At 44.4% G+C, this 24367-nt stretch overlaps 1 protein-coding gene and 1 pseudogene across 42 annotated transcripts in view; both read left to right on the plus strand.

Annotated features, from left to right (window-relative positions):
* The first annotated feature begins 2949 nt into the window (after positions 1-2949).
* Positions 2950-3466, plus strand: Gm5051 (annotated as a pseudogene).
* Positions 3467-6449: 2983 nt separating this feature from the next.
* The window catches only part of Plekha5 (pleckstrin homology domain containing, family A member 5), a 173472-nt gene continuing 155554 nt past the window's right edge, over positions 6450-24367 (plus strand). For 39 of the 42 annotated variants that reach the window (XR_003956147.1, XR_003956148.1, XR_001785082.1 and 36 more), the window contains exons 1-3: positions 6450-7067; positions 7188-7267; positions 9309-9366. Coding sequence is in view for 34 of the 42 variants with exons in the window: in XM_006506863.2 (XP_006506926.1) it covers positions 6976-7067; positions 7188-7267; positions 9309-9366 (230 nt within the window). In the remaining 8 variants the exon portion in view is untranslated. The remainder of the gene's footprint in view (positions 7068-7187; positions 7268-9308; positions 9367-24367) is intronic. The other 3 variants (XM_030255078.1, XM_006506882.3, NM_144920.3) reach the window with 2 other exon arrangements.

Raw genomic sequence — 24367 nt, forward strand, 5'->3', positions numbered from 1 at the left:
GGATCTAGGTTCAATTCCCAGCACCCACATGGCATCAAACAACAATCTGTAACTCCAGTAGCAGGGATCTGACAAAAAATATTAATGCCCAAATGAGTAAATAAATCATTTAAAATTAATAATTGCACTGGGGCGGGAGGAGTGGCTCAGTGGTTAACAGCTTCTCACTGGCTACTCTTCCAGAGGACCCAGGTTCTAATCCCAGCATCCACATGGCTGCTTGCAAACTGTGGGTACCTACGATAGAAGCAGACAATTGGAGCTTTGGAGCTCTGTTGACCAGCAAAAACAAAAAAAGTGCATGTGGGGGGAGGGGACAGTGGTTTGTTTTGGTTTGGGTTTTGAAAGACAGGGCTTCTCTGTGTAGCCCTGGCTGACCCTAGAACTTTCTTTGTAGACCAGGGTGGCCTCTGCCTCGCAAATGCTGTGCCACATTGCCTGTCAAGAAAAGGAAAGGTTTTAATTTAAACAAGTTCAGGGGCTCAGATGGGAGCTCCTTCAAGCTATTCTTTGTGATTGTTGTTTGTTTCCATGGCAGGGTTCTTGTGTAGCTATGGTGGTTGGAATGAGAATGGTCCCCAGAGGCTCATAGATTTAAATGCCCAGTCAGGAAGGAGTAGCAGTATTTGAAAGGATAAGGAGGTGTGGCCTTTGTTGAAGGAAATATACCACTGGAGGTGGGCTTTGGGTTTTTCAAAATCTCAAGCCAGGTCCAGTGGCTCTCTCTTCCTGCTGCCTGCAGATCCAGATATAAAGTTCTCAGCCACCCCTACAGCCTGTGCTGTCATGCTCCCAGCCATGATAAAAAAAAAAAAAAAAAAAACTAAACCTCTGAAACCATAAACAAGCCCCAGTTGAAAGGGTTCTTTTATAAGGGTTTCCATGATCATGATCACAGCATCAGAACAGTGACTGAGGCAGTAGCCCAGGCTAGCCTGTACTTGCTTTAACTTCTGATCCATCTGCCTCCAAGGCTAAGATGCTACCACTGCAGATCTGTGTCATCACACGGACCTGTGTCATCACACGCAGTTTTTGAAGATCATTTCCACCATCATTCGGGAAGCTAAAGAGAGAGTACCATTTCAAGTTCAAAGCCAGCCAACGTTACAGAGTGAGACCCTGACTTAAAACACCAAATAAATAAATTAATTAAATTAAATTAAATGAATTAAAAAAAAATCTCAATCACTGAACTACAGCTTTGTGTTGTTATTCTTTTCAGACAGGGGCTCACTGTTTTGCCCTGGCTGGCCTCGAACTTGCCATGCAGACAAGGCTGGCCTCAAAATCGGGGACCCTGCTTTCCAAGTGTTTGTTAAAAGACATGCATTATCAGCTTTTTATTTTAATTTTTTAAAGGTGAGTGTGTGCGTGCATGCATGCACGCGTGTGTATGTTACATCGGTATGTCAGTGTAGCATGTGTGTGCCTGGTACCTGAAGAGGGCAGAGGAGGCCACCAGATCCCCTGGACCTGGAGTTGCAGACAGTTGTGAGTTGCTATAAGGGAACTGGGAATCAAATTCAAGTCCTCTGGAAAACCAGCAATACCCTTAACTCCTGAGCCATCTCTTCAGCACTTCCTGCTTTCCTTTCCTTTTTAATCCCCATTAACCAACAAGATTGCTGGCACTTAGTAAGGATTCTACTTATGGTTGTTAGATTAGTGAAGTAATTTTATCTGTAACTCTCTGTTATTGGGTTATTTATTTACTAATTTATATTTTATGGAACAAGCTCTCCATCATCCCTAGTTGACCAGGGATGAATTGAATTCTCTTCGTAGCCAGGGATGACTTCAATCGTCTGTCTCTCCTCACCTTCACTGCTCCCCTCCCCCCATCTCCTCTGAACTCCTGTTTCTTCTGCCTCTACTACCAGGTATTGGGGTTACAGGCCTGCCCCATTGCTACTAGCTTTTTTGAGTGCCAAGACTTGAACCCAGAGTTTTATGCATGCTAAAACAAAACAAAACAAAACAAACCACAGAACCAACTGAACAATAGACCCGCCCCTGATCAGTTTGCTTCTTAAGGGGAAAAAAAAAATCCTCCAATAGCTTGGCTTGCAGATCTCCCTGTTCTTTGCGGACTCAGACATTCATGCTCCACCCTTTCTGCCTACATTGTCACTTAGCTAATTTGGTCATCCTTCCTCTCAGACCTCTCCTGGTATATCTTACCTTGCTTTGGCTAGTTCAAGGGACTGTTCACCATAATATTCTTGAGTCTGTCAACCAATGGTGTGACAAAATACATAGTGCCACATCTTATTGGTAGAGTTTGTTTGTAAGGACCAGAGCCTTCTTGTGGAAGGCAGGCAAAAGCACTACTGAAGAGGTCAGCCCAGGAACTTTGAAAAAGTCCACAAGACCCCTCCATCCTGGGAGAGAAAGGTCATAGAGAACATAGGCCCCCCTCCCCTCCAGAAGGGAGGGGCTAATTACATTCCTCAGACCACAGAGGGAACTGACAGTCAACCACCCGCAGATCAAGGAACCCCTCGCTACCTCATTTCCTAAGGACCAATCAGTTTAAGAGTCACACTGTTCTGCCAATCACATTATGCCTAATGGCTGTTGCTCTATTTTACCCCTGAAAACTGACTGGAGTGGCCATCTATCCTTTGGGTGCAGGACGACCCCAACATGCTGGAACAATAAATTCCTCTTGCTTTTGCATCGATCCCAGCCCCGAGTTGTTCACTCAAGGGTTGGGGGCTAGGGGGTGGGGTGGTCCCTGGTAAGCTAAGGCTTGTCAAAGTCTTACACTACCACAGAACTATAGTCCCAGGCCCTTGTTAGTAGAGTTTAATAAATGATAGTATATGTAAATAACAGGTGTTTCTTGATAGTTAAAAACAACAAAAACCCAAACAACAAAACCTTTGCTCTCACAAGCTCTTTTTAAAACTCCATTTAAAAGGAAAGCAGGGGCTGGAGAGAGAGCGCTCCGTCGGGGGTTGGTGAAGTATCCCAAGATGGCTGGGCGTAAACTTGCTCTAAAAACCATTGATTGGGTATCTTTTGTGGAGATCATGCCCCCAAACCAGAAGGCAATTGGAAAAGCCCTGAAGTCCTGGAATGAGACCTTCCACACCAGGTTGGCTAGTCTGTCTGAGAAACCACCTGCGATTGACTGGGCTTTCTACAGGGCCAATGTGGCCAAGCCTGGCTTGGTGGATGATTTTGAAAAGCAGTATAATGCCCTGAAGATCCCTGTGCCTGAGGATAAACACACAGCCCTGGTGGACAGGAGGAGACGGGGGATGTGAAGAGCTGTGCTGAGTTTGCGTCTGGACCTCAGCTCAGGACCCAGGAGTGTGAGAAGCAGCTGGAGAAAACGAGGAACACAATTCCCTTTGACCAGATGACCAGTGATGACTCGAATGAGATCTTCCCAGAAGCCAAGCTGGACAAGAAGAAGTACCCGTACTGGCCCCACCAGCCCATCGAGAGCCTATGAAGCAGCCTGGGACGGAGCCCTGGCCGACATGAAATTAAACATTTAAATAGTGCTGAAAAAGGGGGGGGGGGAGCAGGGGCTAGAGAGATGGCTCAGTGCTTAAGAGCACTGGGACTCAATTCCCAGCACCCACAAGGCAGCTCACAATGTTTTAAACTCTGATTTCGGGGCATCTGACACCCTCTTCTGGCCTCAGTGGGTACTGTGTGCACAAAGTGACTTAAAAAGTTTCTAAAGGGAAGCAAATGAATTTGCAGGGTTTTATATATTATTTATCTAGTGGTGGGGGGAGGGGGTTGTCAGGGGGTTTGAGGTGAGGCTTCTCGCCTTCCACCCTGTGCATGTGAGGAGGAAACTCAGGCCTATAGAGGCTTGGCCACAAGCTCCTTTGCCAACCGAGCCAACTCACGAGGATCTGTTGGTTTCTAAGATGTCACCTTGATGTCTTTCCTTTCAACTATTTTAGGAAGCAATCTTGGGTTTGGACTTTTCTCCCCCACCCCCGTGCTGTGTTCTTGTGCTCTGAGAGCTGTGAGTTCTTTAGATCAAGGATTGTCCTCTGTGAATGGGGAGGGTCATTTTTTTTTTTCCAGGGATTGATATATATATGGGGAGAGTGGCTGTCAGAGTGCATGTGGAGGTTGGAGGACAGCCGTGAGGAGTCGGTTGTCCCCTCCCATCACGTGGGTCCCTATGATCTCACTCGGGCCCTTTCCTTGGGACTCCTAAGCCTCCTCTCCTTCTGAGGAAGTGACAGTCACAGGATGATTCTTCTCAAAAGACAGAATCAGGAAAGAAGAAATCAAATTGTCTCACAGGCTGGAAATATATAAAACAGACAATAAAAAGCAGACATTGGATATGAGTTTAGGTGTGACTCAGTTCTGCAGAGGTTTAAGGTGATAAAAGGATACGTTATTGGGTAATAACTCCATTGAGGGGTTGAGGCATCAGGAAGAAAATTAAACTCTGACGAGCCCAAGGCCGACTCAAGGTTGGGGAGAGTCAGCAATAGGGAAGGCATGATCAAACAGACCCAATAAACAGTGTGTCCCTAAGGAATGGGCATTTCAAGGAGATTTTAAGAAAATAAAAATTTTTACCCATTAATGACGAGACATTATTTAGAGCATTCAACATTGTAATGTACGAAGCCACTTTCACTGGCTCTGGAGGTCATATGGGCTGTTATTTACCCCAATCAAAACCTGTCTTGCTTTGTATACACATCATTAACTCTTTTATTTGCTGTTTTCCCTAAACTCCAGGACATCGGGAATTATTCTTAAGAGTCTAGATTACACAGGGAGCAGTGGTGCACACCGTTAGATCCAGCATTCTGGAGGCAGAAGCAGGCAAATCTCCGATTTAGAGGCTAGCCTGGTCAACAGAGCAAGTTCCAGGACAGCCTGGGCTATACAGTGAGATCCTGTCTCAACAAACAAACAAACAAAACAAAACGAAACAACGAAACAAACGAAAAGATTCTAGATTACTATTTGAGTACTGCAAATGTTTTTCTTTTCTTCCTTCTCTCTCTCTCTCTTGTCTCTGTCTCTCTTTCTACCTCCCCAAACCCCAAGCATAGAATGTGCACTCTACAGTTGAACTACATCCATAGCCTTTGGTTGCGATTTTGAAAGATACATAAGTTAATCTATATTGACTTTTGAGATGTGCTTTCTGTGAACACATCTTGTAGTATCCAAAGATCCAGAGCTAAATAGAAGCCGAGCACAGCACACAGTCAACGTATAGACTTCTCGGTGGTATGCAAACATCCAAATCCCTCAGCAGGACTACCAAGCACTAGATTCATAAGCTATTGTGGCATTTGGGAGACTTTTAAGTTTGTAATGATAACAGAGAGTCAACAGCTCTTCTTATACTTGCTGTGCTGTGCCAGTGACCACTGATGCTAATGTGGGACATTTCCTGCCAGCTATTCATTGATTAAAAAAAAAAAAAAGTCATATTTTCCAGAGACTGGGTAGGAGATAAGATGTCAAAAAGTAATAAGGACTGAAATGAGGGAGCAGAATACAAACGAACCCAAAAGAGAAAACATTACAGCGATGGTATTTTTTTTTCCTCCTGTATATGCAGATGGACAGGAAAATTATAGCAGTAATTGCAGTCTCCGTTTCACCAGAGACGTATGGCCTTGGGGAATCAGGAGATAGGAGGAAAAGCCAATGAAAATGCACGCTCATCAGGAGCTTTGGCCAAGGGCATTCACCCTCCCTGTGCCTTGGTTTCCTTAAAGGTTGAAAAGCATCATTTACTTATTTCAGTTACTTGGGAAGATGAATGAGAGAATGCCTCAGAAGCATCCAAACTGGTCAGGGAAAAAAAAAAAAAAGGTGCTTCGAGAATGCCAAGTTGTACTGTTATTATTGAACTGTGTTTCCTCTGGGATGAGTCATTTGCTGCAAAGCCATGGAGACAATTCCAAGAGTGATGATGAAGGACCAGGGGCAGTAAGGAGCAAGCATAGCGCTCTTTACTGGTGCAAGGGAGGTCTTACTAGCAGTGAACCCTTCCTTTGTTCAAAGGACAAGGGGGCCGGGGGTGCCAAGGCATTAAAAATACTATACAGCAACGTATTCATTCGAGTAGACTCTTGGAAATCTATAGGCGATTTGAATTCAGACTTTGCCATTTTTCACCATAACCCTGGGCACAATCACCTTTGTTCCTTTACGTTTCTTTGCCCCTCTCAGTGAAACGGAGACAATCATAGTTCGAAGGGATTTAAATGTCCACCACCCCAAGGACTCCGTAAAGTTAAGTTGCCCTTGTAATAAATGAGAGAGATTGGGAGCCTAGAAATTCACGTTGATAATCAAGTGCATCTTTTTTAAGAAAGGAAAAGGCAAGTTTTTATTTTCTAAACTATTATATGGCTCAGAAGCTTAGAAAGGAAAAAAAAAAAACCACCAGTAACAAAAAGACCTTAAGTCTGAATCAGTCCCATTTCAGTGGTCCGAGCTCACTCGCGGACCCTCCTTTATTTGGCACGCCACACACCAGAAAAGCCTTTCCCAAAAGCAGTTTTCCATTTCAACGCCCGGCGTCTCCCAGAGAAGCCCCGGGCTAGGCAGGCAGTAGCTGATTCAAAACCTCACAGGTTCGGAGCCCAGCCCTCCGGGCGGGCGCCGGCGGGACCCGACCCCGGAACCTTCGCGCGGCGCGGGCGGGGCACGGGGGAGGGCTTTGGCGGGGGCGCGGCGCCGCTTCGCCCAGCCTCCGAGCGAGCGAGCGAGCGAGCGCAGCGCGGGCCGGCGGCCGGCCGCGGAGGATGCCGAGGGGCGGCGACGCAGGCCGGACTCAGCCGGGGCGGCGGGGAGGGCGCCGCCCGAGGGGGTAGGGCGGCCGCGGGGGCGCGCTCGGGCCGGGCCGCGCGCCCTGCGCTCCTTTCGCTCGCTCGCTCGCTCGCTCGCTCGCGCCCTCCTTCCTCAGCGGCGGCGGCAGCACAAGGCGGCGGCGGCGGCGGCCGGGGAGCAGACATGGCGGCCGACCTGAACCTGGAGTGGATCTGCTCGCTGCCGCGCTCCTGGACGTACGGGATCACTAGGGGCGGCCGCGTCTTCTTCATCAAGTGAGCGGGCGGGGGAGGCGCCGCCGGGCGGCTGGGGGGAGCGGTGGGAGCGAGCGGGCCGGGGGCCCCCGTGGGTCGCCCCTCGCGCCGCTCAGCGCCTGTCCCTTCTCTTCCCTGCAGCGAGGAGGCCAAGAGCACCACCTGGCTACACCCGGTCACCGGCGAGGCCGTGGTCACCGGGCACCGGCGGCAGAGCACAGGTAGGGCCGGCCGGGGCTGCGGCTCCGGGCCACCTGGCGGGGTTGGAGGGGCTCCGGGCTCCGCGCGACTGAGTCCCGGGGCGCCTATTCTTCTCCGCCTTTTCATCAGCGCTTGGAGACGGCGCCCTCTTCCTGGCGCCCTGGTCCCCATCCTTTCCCGGACGCCCCCCGAGGATGGGCGACGCCCCTCTACCCCGGATCGCCCCCGTCTCCGCCTCCAGCACCCTTTAGGAAGTCCTCACCCGCTCCCCTTTGCTCCCCGCATCCCAGCACCCCTGCGGTGAGACGGTCCCGCATCCTCGCCCTGCTCCCCAGAGAACTGCTTTCTGCCAAGCAGCTTCCTCCTCCACCACCTCCTACTTCTCCTAAGTGGGACTGTGGGTAGGTGACTGATGGAAGAGTTAGGGGTGCTGCGGTGCCCCCCCACCATGTGATCCAAACACCGGTGAGTCCCCTCCTGCTACCCGAGTAGCCGCTGGAGTTAGGACGCTGGAGCGGGCGCCGCAGCCAGTGATCCCGGCTCAAAAGTCCCCGGTAGCCGCAGCCAAGCTCCACGTACCACCAGCAGGCGGTGGGCGAGCCAGGGCGGTCCCGCGTGGGGGGCCTTCGGGCCCCAGTTCCACGAGGAAATGCATCTCGGGTTGCTTTGATAGCTTTCTTGAATGTTTAGCATGAGTTGAGCTGGAGGAGGGCTTGTGGTGGTTTCAGTGCTGGTCTGGCTTTCTTTTGTCATTCTTTGTTTACATTCACCCAACTTGTTTGCCTGAAACGTAACGTGAGTTCTCATACTGGCCCGCCTCTATTCCGGGTGACTGCAAAGGCTTGAGAACAGTTGGGTCGAAGGTGAGGCCCAGTTCTGTCTCTCCCTCTGGGTACTTTTCTCGCCAGCTCCGAGGTTCTGAGGATCTCCTATTAAAGTTGCCAGAAGGGTGAACAAACCTGCCTTTTCTGCTAAACGCTGGAGTTCAGTGAAGTGACTAATAATGTGTCCAAATTTGCACAAGTGTGGAGGAGGAAAGGGAAGGCTGCTGTAGCAGGCATGATGAGGTTACATTTTTAGGGCATTTCTGACTAATAAACCGTCATGTTTCCTAACTCTCTGCACTCTTTAGCTTCAGCCTGTTTACTGTACGCATTTGCAACTTTGATAGCCTCGTTACCCTTGTGGATATGGGCACGTTTATTTCATGGAAGACAATATAGGGTTAAAAGAATTTAGCCCAAATGTTTTATGGCATTATCTCAGGCCTATTTTGATTACGTATGACACGAATGTCTTCGAATTACCCTCACAGATTAAAAAATAGCAGTCACATGCCGGAAATATTTTATTCTATGATGTGATTTCGCATTTATCTATTTATTTATTCTTGTTTGATTTACTTTGCTTGGGCTCCCGTTCTGTGCACACATGTGTGCCTTTTCATTCTGGAGATGCTGTGATTAAATCCAAAGCTCTTGTCATCATAAGTGGCACATAAGTGGCCTGTGGCACATAAGTGGCACATAAAGATGCAGTCGCTCACTTGAAACCCCACCTCTCTTCAGGTCAAGTGTGTTGAAACTCGTGTGTAAGGATTCAGTCAGTTTTCCACTAATTGAAGGCTTGCGTTCCTTTCATGGTAGAAGAAACCTAAATGGATTCGAATTGAAAAATAGGGTTTTGAATAAACAAGATATACCTAAAAAGGCAAAATGCTGCCCATTTGGGGTTTGTGCAGTCAGTGATGGGTGTTTTACCAGGGCTCGAAGACTTTGCCTTTGGGATATCACAGCTGATCCTTTCCCACCCTGACCACTGTTAAAGGGAATAATTATGTTAGGTCATCTCAAATATTGCTGGAACTTTCCTGGTGGCTTTAAATTTGAATTGTCATCTTCCAAATTCCAAATAATGTTATATTGATTGACTAATGATCTTGCCAGCCAAGACTTTGGATCGACACATACTTAAATGAACATGGTGAAGACAGATAAGATGGGTTTAAGCTTATTTTGCAGTCTCACTGAAGTAATACTAATTGTAACATATGTTTTTTAGATTTGCCCACTGGCTGGGAAGAAGCATATACGTTCGAAGGTGCAAGATACTATATAAAGTGAGTGAATTTTGATTGCTTCCCTTGGTAATTCAAATGTTGTAATGAACCTGAAGTTGGATACTTCTGAGTCTATACACAATTCTATCTTAAAGTGTGTTGTACAGTGTTAATTGTATCCTTTATATGGTTATGAAATTTTGAGGGAGAGGGTAGCCTCATTCATTATCTTGTTATTTGCCTGGGTATTCATGGATCCACACATTGCAAATTAGGTCACTTTTCGCCATATTAGTTTGCTTGATGTTTCAGTATGTTTCTTTGGTGGGATATTGTAAAGTCTTCTGACTTTAGCTCTGCAGTACTTACAAGTTTTGTCTTTTGATTATCTGTGGTAAGAGAACTCCTGTATACACACACACAAAATATCAGTACTATGTGACTATTCCTCCTTCAGAGTGAGTCCAGCTTAGATGGCAGGTGGCAGCCTGAGTTGTTAATAAGTCGCAGGCCTGATGGAAAGCGGGCAGGGTCAGAGGAAAAGTGGAACCCAGGAAACTCAGGACACCACACACCTGTGATGGCGCTTGCTTGTTACTCTGCCTTAGAGTCTTTAAAATATCCCGACATTGTGTCTTACTAATACTTGCTTGGGTGAGGCTTTGAAGAGAGCTTGAGAGCAAAGATGGCTGACTAATCTGTGAAAACCAGTTCTGTGTGCTCCAGAGTTGGTTGTCATTCACCTTAGAGTTAGTAGTACTCCCCAGAAGGGTGCTCGTGCTAGAGGGGAGCATTGCCCAGGGAAGAGGTCATGCTACCCTGGGAAAATAAGTTGGCTTGTCTTTGTTTCAAGTTAAAAACTATGTGTAAAAGAGCTTTGCTTTTGTTCTTATATAAACATTTTTGGCTAATTTTAAGTGACCGAGTCTTGAAAGAGAATACTTAAGAACAGGATTTGGTAACAAGTTTAATAGTTTATTAGTGGTCACAAATTCGAAGTTTAAAGACACATTAGGCCCAGTCAATTTATTTTTACCAAGTGGTGTTTTTAAAGATCACAGCATATTTTCATTAAATTATACTTACTTGAATGGCTTTTTAGTTTCTGTAGAAAGATGCTTTATGTAAAATGCCAAGGTATATTTATAGGTGCAGTTCCTTTTGAATGCCACAGCAGGAAAAGCAGAAGTGAGACGTAAGGTTTGAGCATCTTCATGAGTGTGGTCCTTCTGGATTAGCTATTCATCTTGACTAAGGGTTTTGTCTGACGATCAAGCCATATATTCTTAGATGACCTAAAAAAAAGGGGGGGGGATTCCAGTGAAAGAAAACCATCAAGTATTTTCCTAGCAATTGTTTTCGTTCTGAATTGAAATGAGCTTGTGTTGCCACAAAGACATAATGCTGATGTTATAAATGAAGGCAGGATGTTTTAGTCTTTGTGAGACAGTTTCACTGTGTTCCTCTAGCTGGGCTGGAATTCATGGAGATCTGTCTCCCAGGTGCCAGGATTGAAGGTGAATGCCACCATGCTGGCATAAAAATAGGTTCTTGATTCTTTTTCATTTATTCAGCACACTTTAGATTACTATACATTAAGCTTAGCTGACATGAGCATAGATATTAATGTCAATAATACTTTTTAATTCCTGTGAATCAGTGTGCTCTTGATTTTTTTTTTTATAGTTCAAAATAGAAAAGTAACCGAGGCCCAATGTGTATATTTTCATTTAGAACTAAGCTGGTAGGCCTTGTTTTACTAGCTAGCCATTTTGATAACATTTTCTTTCATTTTGAATTAGAATTTTGAATATCATGCTTAAGTCACCTTAGGAAAATCAGAACAATATTAGAAAGCTATAAATTAAGACCATCCTAACACTAGTGGGCTTTAATCCTGTGCTATTAAGAGATAGCTGGTAATTGCTTCTAAAATAACAATCATTTGAGTGGTGAGAGCAGCTCATTCAGAATTGGGCACATCTTAGAAATTCACCATACACTGAGCTTCTTCCAGGATGTTGGCATTCACAAACAGATACTATACTAATGTGGGTAGATGGCTTCTCTCTTCTAGTGGGGTCAGAAGACCCCACCCCTTTATTTTTTAGCAACATCACTAAGAACAGCTGTAATTTCTTAGAAACTTTCACATACTAGCTCATCCCATACTAGGGGTGCTTTCTCATTTTGGTGGTGAAGACTGAAATTCATTTTAATGGTGGAAGTAATCAGAATTGTTTCTCTTTGTCCCACCCCCTCCCTCCGCCCCCCATGGAAAGAAGCAACTGGGACACGCCTCCGACACTTAATGTTCTGCAGGTGACAGACAGCTGAGAGGATCTTCCCGAGGAAAGACAGTTTCAGGAAGAGAGGGACCAGTGCTCATGCACTTGAAGGGATAGGGTTGATCAAATGACGGGAAAAGGAGGGTAGAAGAATGAGCTGGTAGACTCGGCTCACATGAGAACATAGAGGAGATGGAGCTGGCCTTCTGACTCGTAATCAAGTGTTGTAGAAGGTGCCCACCCTCAGTGGGGACCTGTAGCCCTCTAGTGCTCAGAGGGGATGTGTGAGCTCGGCAAGCCTTGCTCTTGTGGGGACAGTGCTGGTGCCTGCCTCTCCACAGTCACGGCCCTGGGAGAGCTCTCTCTGGTGGTGCTTTAGTAGTGACAGCTGGAGTGGGCAAGCTCCAGGAGCTTCAGTGTTAGCTTCATCTTTTAAAACCTTTGGAGTAAAACCTTACAGTCTTCCGGACTGTAAGTCAGACAGGCTAAGTTCCACCCAGCGGAGAAGTTTCTTTGAATTTTACTCTGTGCTGTTCTGGGACTTTTCAGTATTGTAGAGAATCATGAAAACTGAGCCTGCCAGGAAGAGGTGGTGTAGGAGACCTGGGAGAGCTGAGCGGCTCCTGTCGTGCTCCCTGTGGCCTGTCCTTAAGTTTGGATGGAGAAGCGCCAATAAGTGAAGTGTGCAGAGCCAGGGTGTGCTGACACTCTCTTGTGGATCTGTGCTCTCTTCCTTCTAAAATGTGTGTGCATCTATCTTTCCTGACGTTTCAAGGAGACAGCTTCAAGGATAAGTAGTTGTCATGTCAGTGAAGGACCCAAGCAGGCGAGAGTTTTATGCATTTGAACGGGGGTGGGGGTGGGGTGGGGGGGTGACACCAGTTTACTTTGTATACTTTAGAAATTGGTTCTTTAGCACAAGTTTACAGCTAAGTTTTTTTAAAAAGGGTTCATAGTATAAACAACATTTTATATTTATATCCAAAATTAAAATTTATAAAAATTCCTTATCTTAAAGATAAGTATATGCTTTGACTTTTTTAATGGAAAAACCAATTTTCGGTGTACCCTAAACTAGCCTTCAAATTATGTATGAACCTGCATATCTATATATAATAAACGCAGAGTCTGAATATTACCTTTTCACCCTGCTTTCTAAAACTCAATTCATGTGATTTACTTTCCGGGAAAAAGGCTAAAAATTATTATAAGTGAATTTATAACTTAAAGTCGAGCTTTAACTATTCCATGTTTTACCCAAAATCAAACACAAGCTCACAAAGTACAGAAGATAATCTTCTATACTTGAATGTTATTAAGCTTCTTGCTTAAGCCTTGCAAATAGTGCTTAATGACTCTTTAATGACAGGTCACTGTTGCTTAAATGGATGTGTCATTGATGATTCCTTTGTGCTTCAAAGCTTTATGATGGTTTACTTAAAGTGCCAAGCAAATCCTAACACAGTGCTCTGTGGCTGTAGAGAAGCTCTGGCTACCTAGGTCATCAGGCAGGAATGGGATCAGACTCCACTTGCACGCTGTGTGGTACTTTCAGATTCTCCGAGGTAGCTTCTCACACTGCTTTTTTCCGTAAGTATAAATTTGACATTTTTGAGATATGTAAATGGAACAATATGTAATTTGGGATAATGAAGTTTCATTTCCATATCTTCAAGAGACTCGAAAATGTGCTAAGAATTCCCAAATACCTGCAATGATGGAGTTTCTGATAGGAGACAGTCATTTAAACTTGCAAGGAATGTGAAGAAAATAGGAAGATGGAGAATAATACAAATCTGTCATAAAAAACATTAGAATCACTGACTATATGTAATATTTAAAATTGTTTTGTAGTTAAGTACTGTAGCAATTACAATAAGATTTGAAACAAAATTTTTGAAACTGGGTCTCAAACTGTAGTTCAGGCTATCCTGGAACTCCTACTTTGTAGCCCTGGGAGACTTGTACCTCAAGGGGATGCTCCTGCCTCAGCCTCCCATGTGCTGGGATCACAAGAGTGGTTCTGACCAGTTGTTTGCCACTAGAGCAGTGTGATGTTCCTGACCAGGCAGTGACAGTGCTTGCTTCCTGTTTGCCAGAAGAGTTGGACTGCAATGTGTAGCTCCTTCTATACACTGAGTACTCTATGCCAGTCCATTAGGTACAACACAGCTATTATCCCTGAAGAAGCTTGTAACATTGTGAACATACCCCATGCATTAAAATAGAGAAATGTGTAGGGAAACATGTGTCTTCTTAATTCTTTTACATATGCTTTATATTTTATGTGTATATAAATTTTAGATCAAATCTAAATATCAGCAATTTCTTTTTAATTTTTATGAGGTAGACATGTGTGTGACTCTTTTTCCTGCATTTGTGTTTGTGTTCCATGTGCACGGCCTGGTGTCCAGCAAGGTCAGAAGAGGGCATCAATGCTCCCCGGGGACTGAGTTACAGATGGTTGTAAGCTGCCATGTAGGTGCTGGGAATCAAACCTGGGTCCTCTATAAGAGCCAGTGCTCTTGACTGCTGAGTTAACTATTCTAAGCCTCTGTTTTACTTTTTTGTTATTTCCATTTCTTGTGGGTTTTATTGTTCTTTAAACTGATTGCCAACGAGGCTATAAAGACCTGTCTTGTATAGGCCATGAAGCCTTATTATTAATTACTAGTATTCAAATCAGGTCTGTGAGCCAAAATATAAGTCAGGGTGCTGGAGAAATGGCTTTAAGCGCCTTTAAGAGGTGGTTTAAGAGCCCTGCTCCTCTTGTAGAGGACCAGGGTTCAGTTCCCAGCAACCACATGGCAATTGTCTGTAATTCCAGTCCCAGTAGATATGGTACCCTCTTCTAGCCTCTGTGGGTACTAGGCACACACATGGTACACAGATACATGAATAGGCAAGATTTCCATACACATAACAATAAATAAATAAAGATAGAAAAGGAATAAGGCAGGGAAAAGCAGGTCCTATACCACGTGGTGCTCTAACTTGGTTACTTGGAACAAAAGGAATGTTTCAGGGCTGGAGAGATGGCTCAGCGGTTAAGAGCACCCACTGCTCTTCCAGAGGTCCAGAGTTCAATTCCCAGCAACCACATGGTGGCTCACAACCATCTGTAATGGGATCTGATGCCCTCTTCTGATGTGCTTGAAGACAGCTACAATGTACTCATATAAATAAAATGAATAAAAGTTACTTTTCAAAAAAGGTATATTTTATACTAATATTATGGTTAGGCTAGTGGACTAGCCTCCCAGGACCTTGTTTAACCCACCAAACCTGTTAACTACTGCGGATAGGGTCTGATGACAGGTCTTTCCTGTCCATTCACTTAGGAGTGCCTTGTTGTTTCATTCACTGGTGTAGGAGCTTGAGCACACGAAGGTGGGGATCTTTGAATCGAAGTCCTAGTAGGAGAAACAGACATCTAGAACAGGAAGAACATCTTCATGAAGGCAAAGTGCAGTTGTGTGAGGGATTAGGAGAGCGCATAACTTAACTGTACAAGGTTCTGTTACCAGCATTCCAGCCACAGTTGAGCTTCGTTGTGGGATTACGTGCCCCTTCTTTTTTAGCCTCAGGACCTCTGCCCAAGACCAGACCTGCTCATTACCCTTAGCCTGTAGTTCTCTTGATACAGCGTAACGCCTGGAATACACTCAGCTTCTGAGTAAGCGGCATCCATGAGCTAACGCTCACACCCAGTCTGGAAGGAGTTTTCTATTACTATTACTACTGATGCTGTTGTTACTACTATCATTGTATGTGCACCAGCGTGGGGTCAGTGGACAGCTTTGTGGAATTGGCTCTCACATTCTCCCTTTTGTATGGGTTCTAGGTACTGCACTCAGGTTGCCACGTTTACATCATCTGTCCACGAGTGCTTTTACTTGCTGGGCCATCTTTCCCCTTAGCCCATGATATCTTACGTGATCGCCTCTCCTCTAAAGACTTAATCTCAAAATCACTGTGTGTTTGGGATGGTGGGAGAGTGAGGAATAAAACTGGGCTAGAAATGGTGGGAAGACTGGAGACTAGCCTGATGTAAACAACCAATCGACTGTCTGGTGAGACCTTTTCATTGTGTTTGACAGATACATGTAAGTTAGGGTTAGTGGTGAAAAGGTTTGTGTATAAATGTGTCAGTTGGAGTTTTGTCAGTTGACAGTAGGAGTTGTCAGTTGGTGTCATAAGAATTTACAAGAAGAGGAGGCAGGTTGGTGAGCTGCCCTGGCCCTGCTTGGAGGTAAAAAGACTTGAGCAAGGTAGGTTTGCAGGTGCGATTGGATTCAGATCTAAAGGACTGGAGGGAGAACTGGAGAGGCTCTGGTTGGCTTTGTAGGTGAGAAGCACTCTAGCTGGAGGAGCACTCTCATGCAAAGCTGGGAGTGCTGGTGGGAGACATGACTACACTTAGATGTCAGTTAGGTTGTCTATATTCCTTGCTATTTCAGTTGTCATCCAGAGATTTCAATTCAAGCAGCCCCTGCATTAGACAGGGCAAGCCTGTTGCTCTAATCTAGAAGTTGATTGCTTCAACAAAGTTTGTGACAGAGGGAGTGGAAAGGAAGGAGGCCATTGATCAAAGATATTAAAGGGGAGTTGACAGGCCTTAGGAATCTTGCTGAGCAAGGAGATTGGCAGAGGAAGAGGTCAGAAGCAAGTGGCTACAAGAATGATGGTGCCCTTAGAACAAGGGAATATGTGCGTTGGGACGCAGCCTGGGTGGATCGACTAACAGGGGTTTGGTTTTTGGAGTTCTTGAGAGAACACAGTAATATTTTGAGTGGCTGACATCAGGCAAACATGTTTCTCCATTCAAATCCCAGACCCATGCTAAGAATTGCATGTTCACCCATCTATTTCTTCAACATATATTGGGGTTGAAAGTCATGGTTTATACTTGTAATTCTAGCGCTGGAAGCAGAGTCAAGCCACTGCAGGTTCAAGGTCAACCCAATCTACACAAGGTCCTGTCTAAGAACAAATAATATGTTTCCCTAAACAAATATGGGGTGGGGTAGAAGAATAGAAACTGGGGAAAGGTTTTAAACTCACAAAGCTTGCTCTCTGTGACATATTCCTCTAATGAATGCTGCCGGCTGGGGACTATAGCCTCAAATACATGCCTGATAGGGACATTTTGCATTCAAACCATCACACCAGCATATTAAGCTATCATATTAAACAAACACTAATAGGGAACTGGAGAGATGAACTTAGCAGTTAAGAACATGTACTGCTTAGGCCGGGCAGTGGTGGCGCACGCCTTTAATCCCAGCACTTGGGAGGTAGAAGCAGGCAGATTTCTGAGTTCGAGGCCAGCCTGGTCTAACAGAGTGAGTTCCAGGACAGCCAGGGCTACACAGAGAAACCCTGTCTCGAAAAAAAAAACAAAAAAACAAAACAAAACAAAACATGTACTGCTCTCCTAGAGGATGTTGGTTCCGTTCCCAGCACCCACAGCAGCCAGCTCACAACAGCTTCAACCCTAGCTCCTGGAGAGTCAACCTGTTCTGTCTTTAGAAGGCACTTGAGTACACCAGTGCTTGTACACATACTCAGGCACACATAAACAAGTAAAGTTTAAAAATCTTTTAAAAGTACATGTTAGATTAAAGAAAGAAAGAGAGAGAGAGAGAAAGAAGGAAAAGAGAGAAAGAAAGAAAGAAAGAAAGAAAGAAAGAAAGAAAGAAAGAAAGAAAGAAAGAAAGAAAGAAAGAAAGAAAGCCAGCCACTTGTGCAATACTGTTTTTGCTCCCTCCAGACAATAGATACTTTCCGTGGAAAATAGATACTCTCGTTCATGGCTGCATTTGGTCCCCTATCCCTTCCTCCTCATCGTGTGCCGTTAATATTCATTGATGACATGCATGGCTTTGCTTATAGCACTGTACTTAATTTTATGCTATCCACAGACCTTGCCATTTGGGTTTTTGTGAAATTTAACATTCTTTCTATGTGACATTTATCCACTACGAATTGGTAAATCACCCGTTAACCCAAGTTTGGTTTGTGTAATTGTGCTCAGGCTGTGGGGACGGGGTTGAGAATGTGTTCAGAGATCTGAAGTATAACCCACTCCACATAAGACCGAAATGATAGAGGGACCCTGGTGGCCGCTTGGGAGACACCCAACACCCAGAACTTGCCCTTGACCAGTGCAGTTTCAGGAAAGCAAGGCAGTGGAGAATCTGTGCTGCTGTGGGCAGTATGGACGAAGCAATGTGTGGACAAAGCAAGTGTAGGCCAGGTCTCGAAATAAGGAAACCTGTGGGCCCAGGAGAAGCCTGAAGCAGGGGAACAGGAAGTGGTCCTCACGGCTGGAAATGACAGACAGGCATTTCTGGGCGACTTAGAGCACCTCTGGCTCTGTGAGACTTTTGTTCTGAGCTGATCAGTAAGTATAGGAGCACCCATCAAATCCCTGTGTTATTAGCACTGTAAAAGCAGCCATGGTCTCAGAACTGTGGGTGACTGTTTGCAGTGTTCACAGGAGATGGACAGTTGGATGTGAAATGAACTGAGCACAGATAGATGGTAAGAAACGCTTTCTATCCCTCTACAGCCATTGCCTCAGCACCATAGGGCACGATTGATTGCACCTTCTCTACCATCCAGTTGGGGCTTCTAGTTGATGTCAGTGACCCAAAGCCAGATGCTGTGGCTCTAGGGTCCTCTTAACCTGCCTTTCTGGGCTGCTGGAGGTTTCTTTCAACCAAACCAGAGACCAGTTGTCTGTTTTTCTGGATTACAGCCTTTTATTTTGAACTCTAAAAGTTAAAGTTCCTTTTTAGTTAAAAAAATTTTTTAATTAATTAATTTATTGTTAACCAGGGTGTTTGGCCACTAGTCTCCGTTGCCTCCTCTTAGCTAGAGCTGAGCTGAGATGCTGGTGTTTGCAAGCCTCCTAGAAGTACTGATAGGGAGGTAGGCCTGACTCATCATGAGAATTTTAATCCAGAAGGCTCAGCTCTCAGAGACGGGAGAGGATAGGGCAGATCAAGTGCTGCATTTGGAAGAAAGGGTAGAAGCTGGTCCTAGACTTCTTAAGTAGAAATCTCCCTGTGCATCTGTGTTGGCCAGGGGTCTCTCTACTGCTTTTGAGCATATTCACCACTTAAAAAATAATAGTGTGAAGGAATGCTTGAGAAATTCTACCACGGCTTCCTTTTTATATATGTGTGTGTCATGTGTCATCCCTTCTGAATGACTGACAATCTACATTTATTATTCTTTGGATAGTCATGGGCGGGGGGGGGGGTGCGTGTGTGCACACACATACAAATTAATCTCTGAAATAAAAATAATGACTTTCTATCATCTTAAATAAATTAATTTTATGAGCTTTGGCTAAAGTTTAAGATGTAGATAATACCCATTTTACTAATTAAATATTTAGAACAAAGCTGTTCAACTTAAAATTTGAGATGCAGTAAAAACAACAGTAGCACAAAATCTTGAAAGAAATAATTCCTTGCTGGACTCTTACAGAATAGATGATATAAAGTAACATGTTAAAGTTAGATCAAGTATTTTTATCTTAAATATTCCTTACACAACATAGGTATATCATACATAATAATGGTTTATAGTTTATAAATTTGAGGTATATATATCATCTTTTGATTACATAGTGAAATGGTTACTATAAGTAGGCAAATTAATATATCATCTTGCAGATGATTGTGTGTAGAGTAATGAATATCTCTTTTCCCAGAAATACTCCAATAGATAATTAATTGTAGCCTTTCAGCATCTATACTTCTTGCTTAATGCCAACCACATCTGTCCATTAACCCATATCTCCCTTCCACTTTGTTACTGTGTATTTGACCTTTCCTGTCTCTTCTCTTTTCCAAAGCTTCCATGTGTAAGTATGATCTTGTATTATTTTGTCTGTGTATGGCTTATTCCACTTAGCTTACTGTTCTTTTCGGGGTTCGAATAGCTCCTATAAGCTCCTATGTTTGAGTACTTGATCCCCAGTTGGTGGAACTGTTTTGGAAGAATTAGAAAGTGTGACCTTGTCAGAGGAGGTGTGTCAAAACCCCAGGCTATAGCCTTTGTCATTGTCTGTCTTCTGGTTAGTCTCAAGGAGAGAGCTCTCAGCTACTGCTGCAGCACTATGCCTGCCCACCCGCCCGCTGCCTTGCTACCCACCATGATGGTCGTGGACTTTAAATTGTGAGCCTCAAATAAATTCTCGTATAAGTTGTCTTAGTTATGTGTATTCGAGCATTGGAAAAGCACTGCAGACAGGCCTCAGGCTCTATCCACAGTGTTGCCGATGCATTAGCAAACCTCCTCGGTGACTTGCCTACCCTGTACACATCTCCTGTGTTCTTCATTGGTTGCTTTTCGGTTTATGTTATGCATTTGCATCTTTTGGTGTTTAGGCTACCTGTCTTAATGGAATCCTTCAAAGTATTTTGGTGTGTGAGTTTCCTATGAGAATTTTTGTCTTTGCTTTTATTCTATGTATATTTGTTCATAAATTTATATATATATATACATATATATATATATATGTATGTATGTATGTATGTAACTGTTATTCTGTGTTTTACCATACTAGTTAAGGCTTATTTTCTTAGTTTATTGAGGTTTGACAATGTGTAATCCTATGCACTAATCATGCATTGCCCTTTTGACCTCATGAGTTGAGCATACAATGTAATGGAAGTCCTTTCCTGGCAGTGAGAGAGCTAAGACGCCGTCTGTTTTGTAGTATACAAAGCCTGTGCACATTGGCCGCAGCAGTGAAGTGAGTAGAAGCTATAGGCTGCATCTTCGTTACCATTGCTTTGATAGAGACTCCTGTTAGTGACTCCTCTGTATAAAGTGGAGAGTGTAACTCTTGTGCCTATTTTGTAGTCTTTTGTAGAAATTATGTACATATTAGGAGTTGATTTATCTGAATATACCATGAAAAGCTGTGTAGTGTGGTATAAATATGAAACATGAAGTCTTTGTTTTGCAAATTTTTGACATTGGGCATCTAAGAAAATGCTTCATTTTCGCTTATTCTAGAAAACATTCCAGATTCATGGCTTCTGAATAAATGTCATCATGTAGATGCTAAATTTCATGGCTGATTTACATCTCTTGAAAGTAAAGACTGCCCCGTGTGATGTACACCGTTGAGGATAACGCGATGCACATTTAGTGACTTACATTTACTTGGTTTTTACAGTATGGGGATTTGTTTAAGAAACACCTGTGATTTAGAAGTAAGAAATCAATTTAGTTGTTAAATATCCAGATCATTAAACTAAGAGCTTCCTTTAAACAGTTAAGTAGTTATTGTTTGTGTGTGAAGATGAAAGACAGGAGCTAGCTTGAATGTTCTCCGAGACTGAACAGTTAAAGGCAGTGCGGCACACTGTGCAGCACAGGGACTGGAGCAGGGACAAACTGCGGGTGCTATAGATGTGTAGGGGGGATAGGTAAGGTGACTTTGAATGGAAGTGCTGCCGACATTTGAAAAAGGTAGACAGACCTTTTCAAAATGAATAGATGCTGTGTACAGGAGGTCAGGAGGAAAGACAAAGTGATAGACTAGAACCCTCTGTCGTTCATAAGATAAATACAAGTTGGGATTACAACTGTGTGAAGCATTTAACTGTATTAACATCAGCATTGCAAAGATGTTAGAAATTATGTCCTCTTGGGGCTGTGACCAGTGATGGCTTGAGTGGGTTGAGACTTGGAAGCTGTAGGTCATAGGCCAAGTAGGGTCACATTCTTCGGAACCCTCCTTTCTCTCCCCATCTTGTTGTAGTCCCAGGGCAGTGCCCCAGGGTGGGAAGCCAGGCCAGGCCTGGTCACTGTAGCCAGTGATCCTCGGCTGATCCCAGATGAGTGGGAACGGTGGTAGCACGTGTTTGTTTTGTGCTGATTAGGTCTACTTTCAGAATGCAACACCGAGCTCTTGGAAGGATAGAGAAGGTGCTTAAAGCAAATGGGAACCTTTGTCAATTTGGAAGGTATTTCCTAAAAATGACACAGAAATTTCGGAAAGGATGATTGTAAAAGGGTAAAGAGCTGCATTTGAGCAGGAGACCTTGGTCCTTCTGGCCACACAACTCACCTACTGACCTGGGCTTTAGAACATCAAGTTGGCCCTCCCTCCAGCTGTTCTCCAGAGTGAAGTTGAGCTTGCATGTAGCTTATTTGCTTTGTTATAGCAGATTTCACAGGAAGAAGCTATGAATTAGAAGCTAGCTAGGTAATTGGTGAGAGAAGTAAAATCCCCTGACAGAGTTCTCTGTCCTGTCTTAGTAGAGTGGTTTCTGGCTGGCTGGCTTCTTTAGTGTCATGGAAGAAGACTGACGTTAAGTATTTTAGTTATTGATTTCTCTTTCTCAAAAGTATTAATGGGGAAAGGTATAGGCTCGCAGGGTAGACTAGATGGGAAGAATCAGAGCTCGCCCCAGCAGCTATCACTGTATCACAAACAGTAGGAAAGCTTAGTAACTGACGCTGAGCTCGAGGCCGCCCAGCCCAGGTTACAGAGACTGCTGCAGGAGGGAAGAAACGGGCACCGCACGACCACTGTGTGTGTGGTTCTGTGTGCATCCTTGGGGCCATCCCAAGCAGTTCTTCTAGTTTCTGCTGGGCCTGCTCCTCTCTGTGAAGGAAAAGGCGAAAGGTGTTTTTGATACTGGCTGCTCTGGACTGCTGTCATTGGCCTCTTATTTGTAGTTCTGTTTTCTGCAGTTTTCTTATATCTGTGGTCAGCAGTAGTACGAAAATATTAAATGAAAAGTATCAGAAATAAATATTTCATACATTTTGAACTCTATGGTGTTCTGAGCAGCGTGATAACATTTGTGCCACCCTGACCAGGACACAGATCTTTTTTGCGTACAGTATTCATGCTGTAGGCTACCTTCTTAAGCTTAAGAACATTGATATTTCTTTTAGATGACCTAGGTTCAGTCCCTAATCTCCACATGATGGCTCATAAACCATCTGTAACTCCAGCCCAAAGGATCCAGCACCCTCTGTAGTTTGTGGGCATCACACGTCCATATAGTGCACAGATACAGACAAATACCTGTACACATTTTTCTTTTTAATTACCAAGAAAAAGCATTCAAGTAAAAGAGCACACTCATGGGTCTCTTGAAGCCTGGTCTTCGTCCTGGGGTGGTGTGACCTCTGACCTCTTCCACTGGTTGGCCAGTGGTAGTCTCACCAGCAGCTCAGACTCAGGGCTGGGGGTGAAGTAGTTTGCATTTGTGACGAGAGCAGACTTACACCACCAGATTCAGAGGAAAAGAAAAAAATGGAATACTTCAAATCCAATAGCATATGCAGAAAAACATTATTGACCCCTCTCCCCATTTCAAATACAGGATTAAACTGAACAGTGGACTTATTACGGATTCTGTCTTCTTTTACAAAGAAACTTAGTATTTTTATTAAAAGTTAATTTCTAAATCATACAGAGTAGAGTTATGTTGTTGTACTGCTGTGTGTACTTGACTTGGTAGTCTCAGCAGGGCCAGAGTGGGCCTAGAGGAACTGCCTGAGTTTCATTGTGTTTTAGGACAGGTTTCTAGAAGGCAAGCTCAGAGCTCTGCCCATGCCCACTCCCCCGCCTGGCGATCAGGCACTTGCTGTCATTCTAACCCACCTTTATTTTCCCTGTAAGCTTGCTTCCTCGCATTGAGGTTTTGTCTACTCTTTGTAGTGATGTGAGCTTCACACGCGTGCAGGGCCTCTGGCCCTGGTTATCACAACATTCTCAAACCTTTTCTCTGCTTATGGGATTTTTATCATAAGCAACAAACTTGTTAAAATACCACATGGAAAAACCTGTGTCTTCAGTACACTGTAGGGAATTAGTTCATCATGGCGGAAGTCTGGGAGCTCAGAGAAAATGCAGAGGTGAAGCCACAAACGCTTACTGCACAAATACAATAAAAGTTAGGCAATCTGAAGACTGAGGAGGAGGAAAATCTGTTCACAGTTAGACTTCATACTTGGAAGGTGGGGTGTGGAGCAAGAAGACAGCTAATGGATTAGGGTAGAGTTTCTCCCAAGACCAGAGATGCTACACAGGGAGTGTAGGTAAGCATGCTTACTGGAGTGTGGTGCGGTATGGTGTGGCCACTGAAACTGGGGTTGTTATGTGCCAGTTATGGGGTAACCAGGTTCTAAAGAGAGGATGTGGTTGGTGGAGGTGTAGCTGGCTGAACTGTTTGAGAGAGTGCAGAGTTCATGTCCTCAGGAGAAAGTCATTGAGAGTTAGATGCTGAGGTGATGCCCTAAGAGGCTAGGATGCAAGGCCAGGGTGCAGGGTGGTAGTGAAGGAGCTGCTCCGTAGCTGGCTCCCTTACAGGCTGCAAAGAAAGTACAGAGCTCGGTAGGACTAAAGTGGGGTCAGAGGGCAAATCGGGAAGATGAGGGACGATGGCTATTGGCATTAATTAATAGATTCTTAGAGAAACGATACCCTTAGGCCAGAGTCTCATTTGCTGAAAGGTGGAGGGCATCCCAGGAAGCTCTAGACTGGTGTTCAGGTAGATTTACGTGAACTTTTTGGTGCTAAAGTTCTAAATCTACACAGCCTGCTACACTGTCTAAGTGCATAGCAAAGTCTGCAAGGGATTAAGTTCCTTATGAAGTGTGGTATTTACGTGCAACACACACACACACACACACACACACACACACACACACACCTTCTTGTATACTTTAAATCATCTTTAGTCTACCTAGATACCTAATGGAATGGAAATGTGCGTTAATCACCC

The sequence above is a fragment of the Mus musculus genome, chromosome 6, assembly GCF_000001635.26.
Source record: "Mus musculus strain C57BL/6J chromosome 6, GRCm38.p6 C57BL/6J".
Classification (NCBI taxonomy): domain Eukaryota; kingdom Metazoa; phylum Chordata; class Mammalia; order Rodentia; family Muridae; genus Mus; species Mus musculus.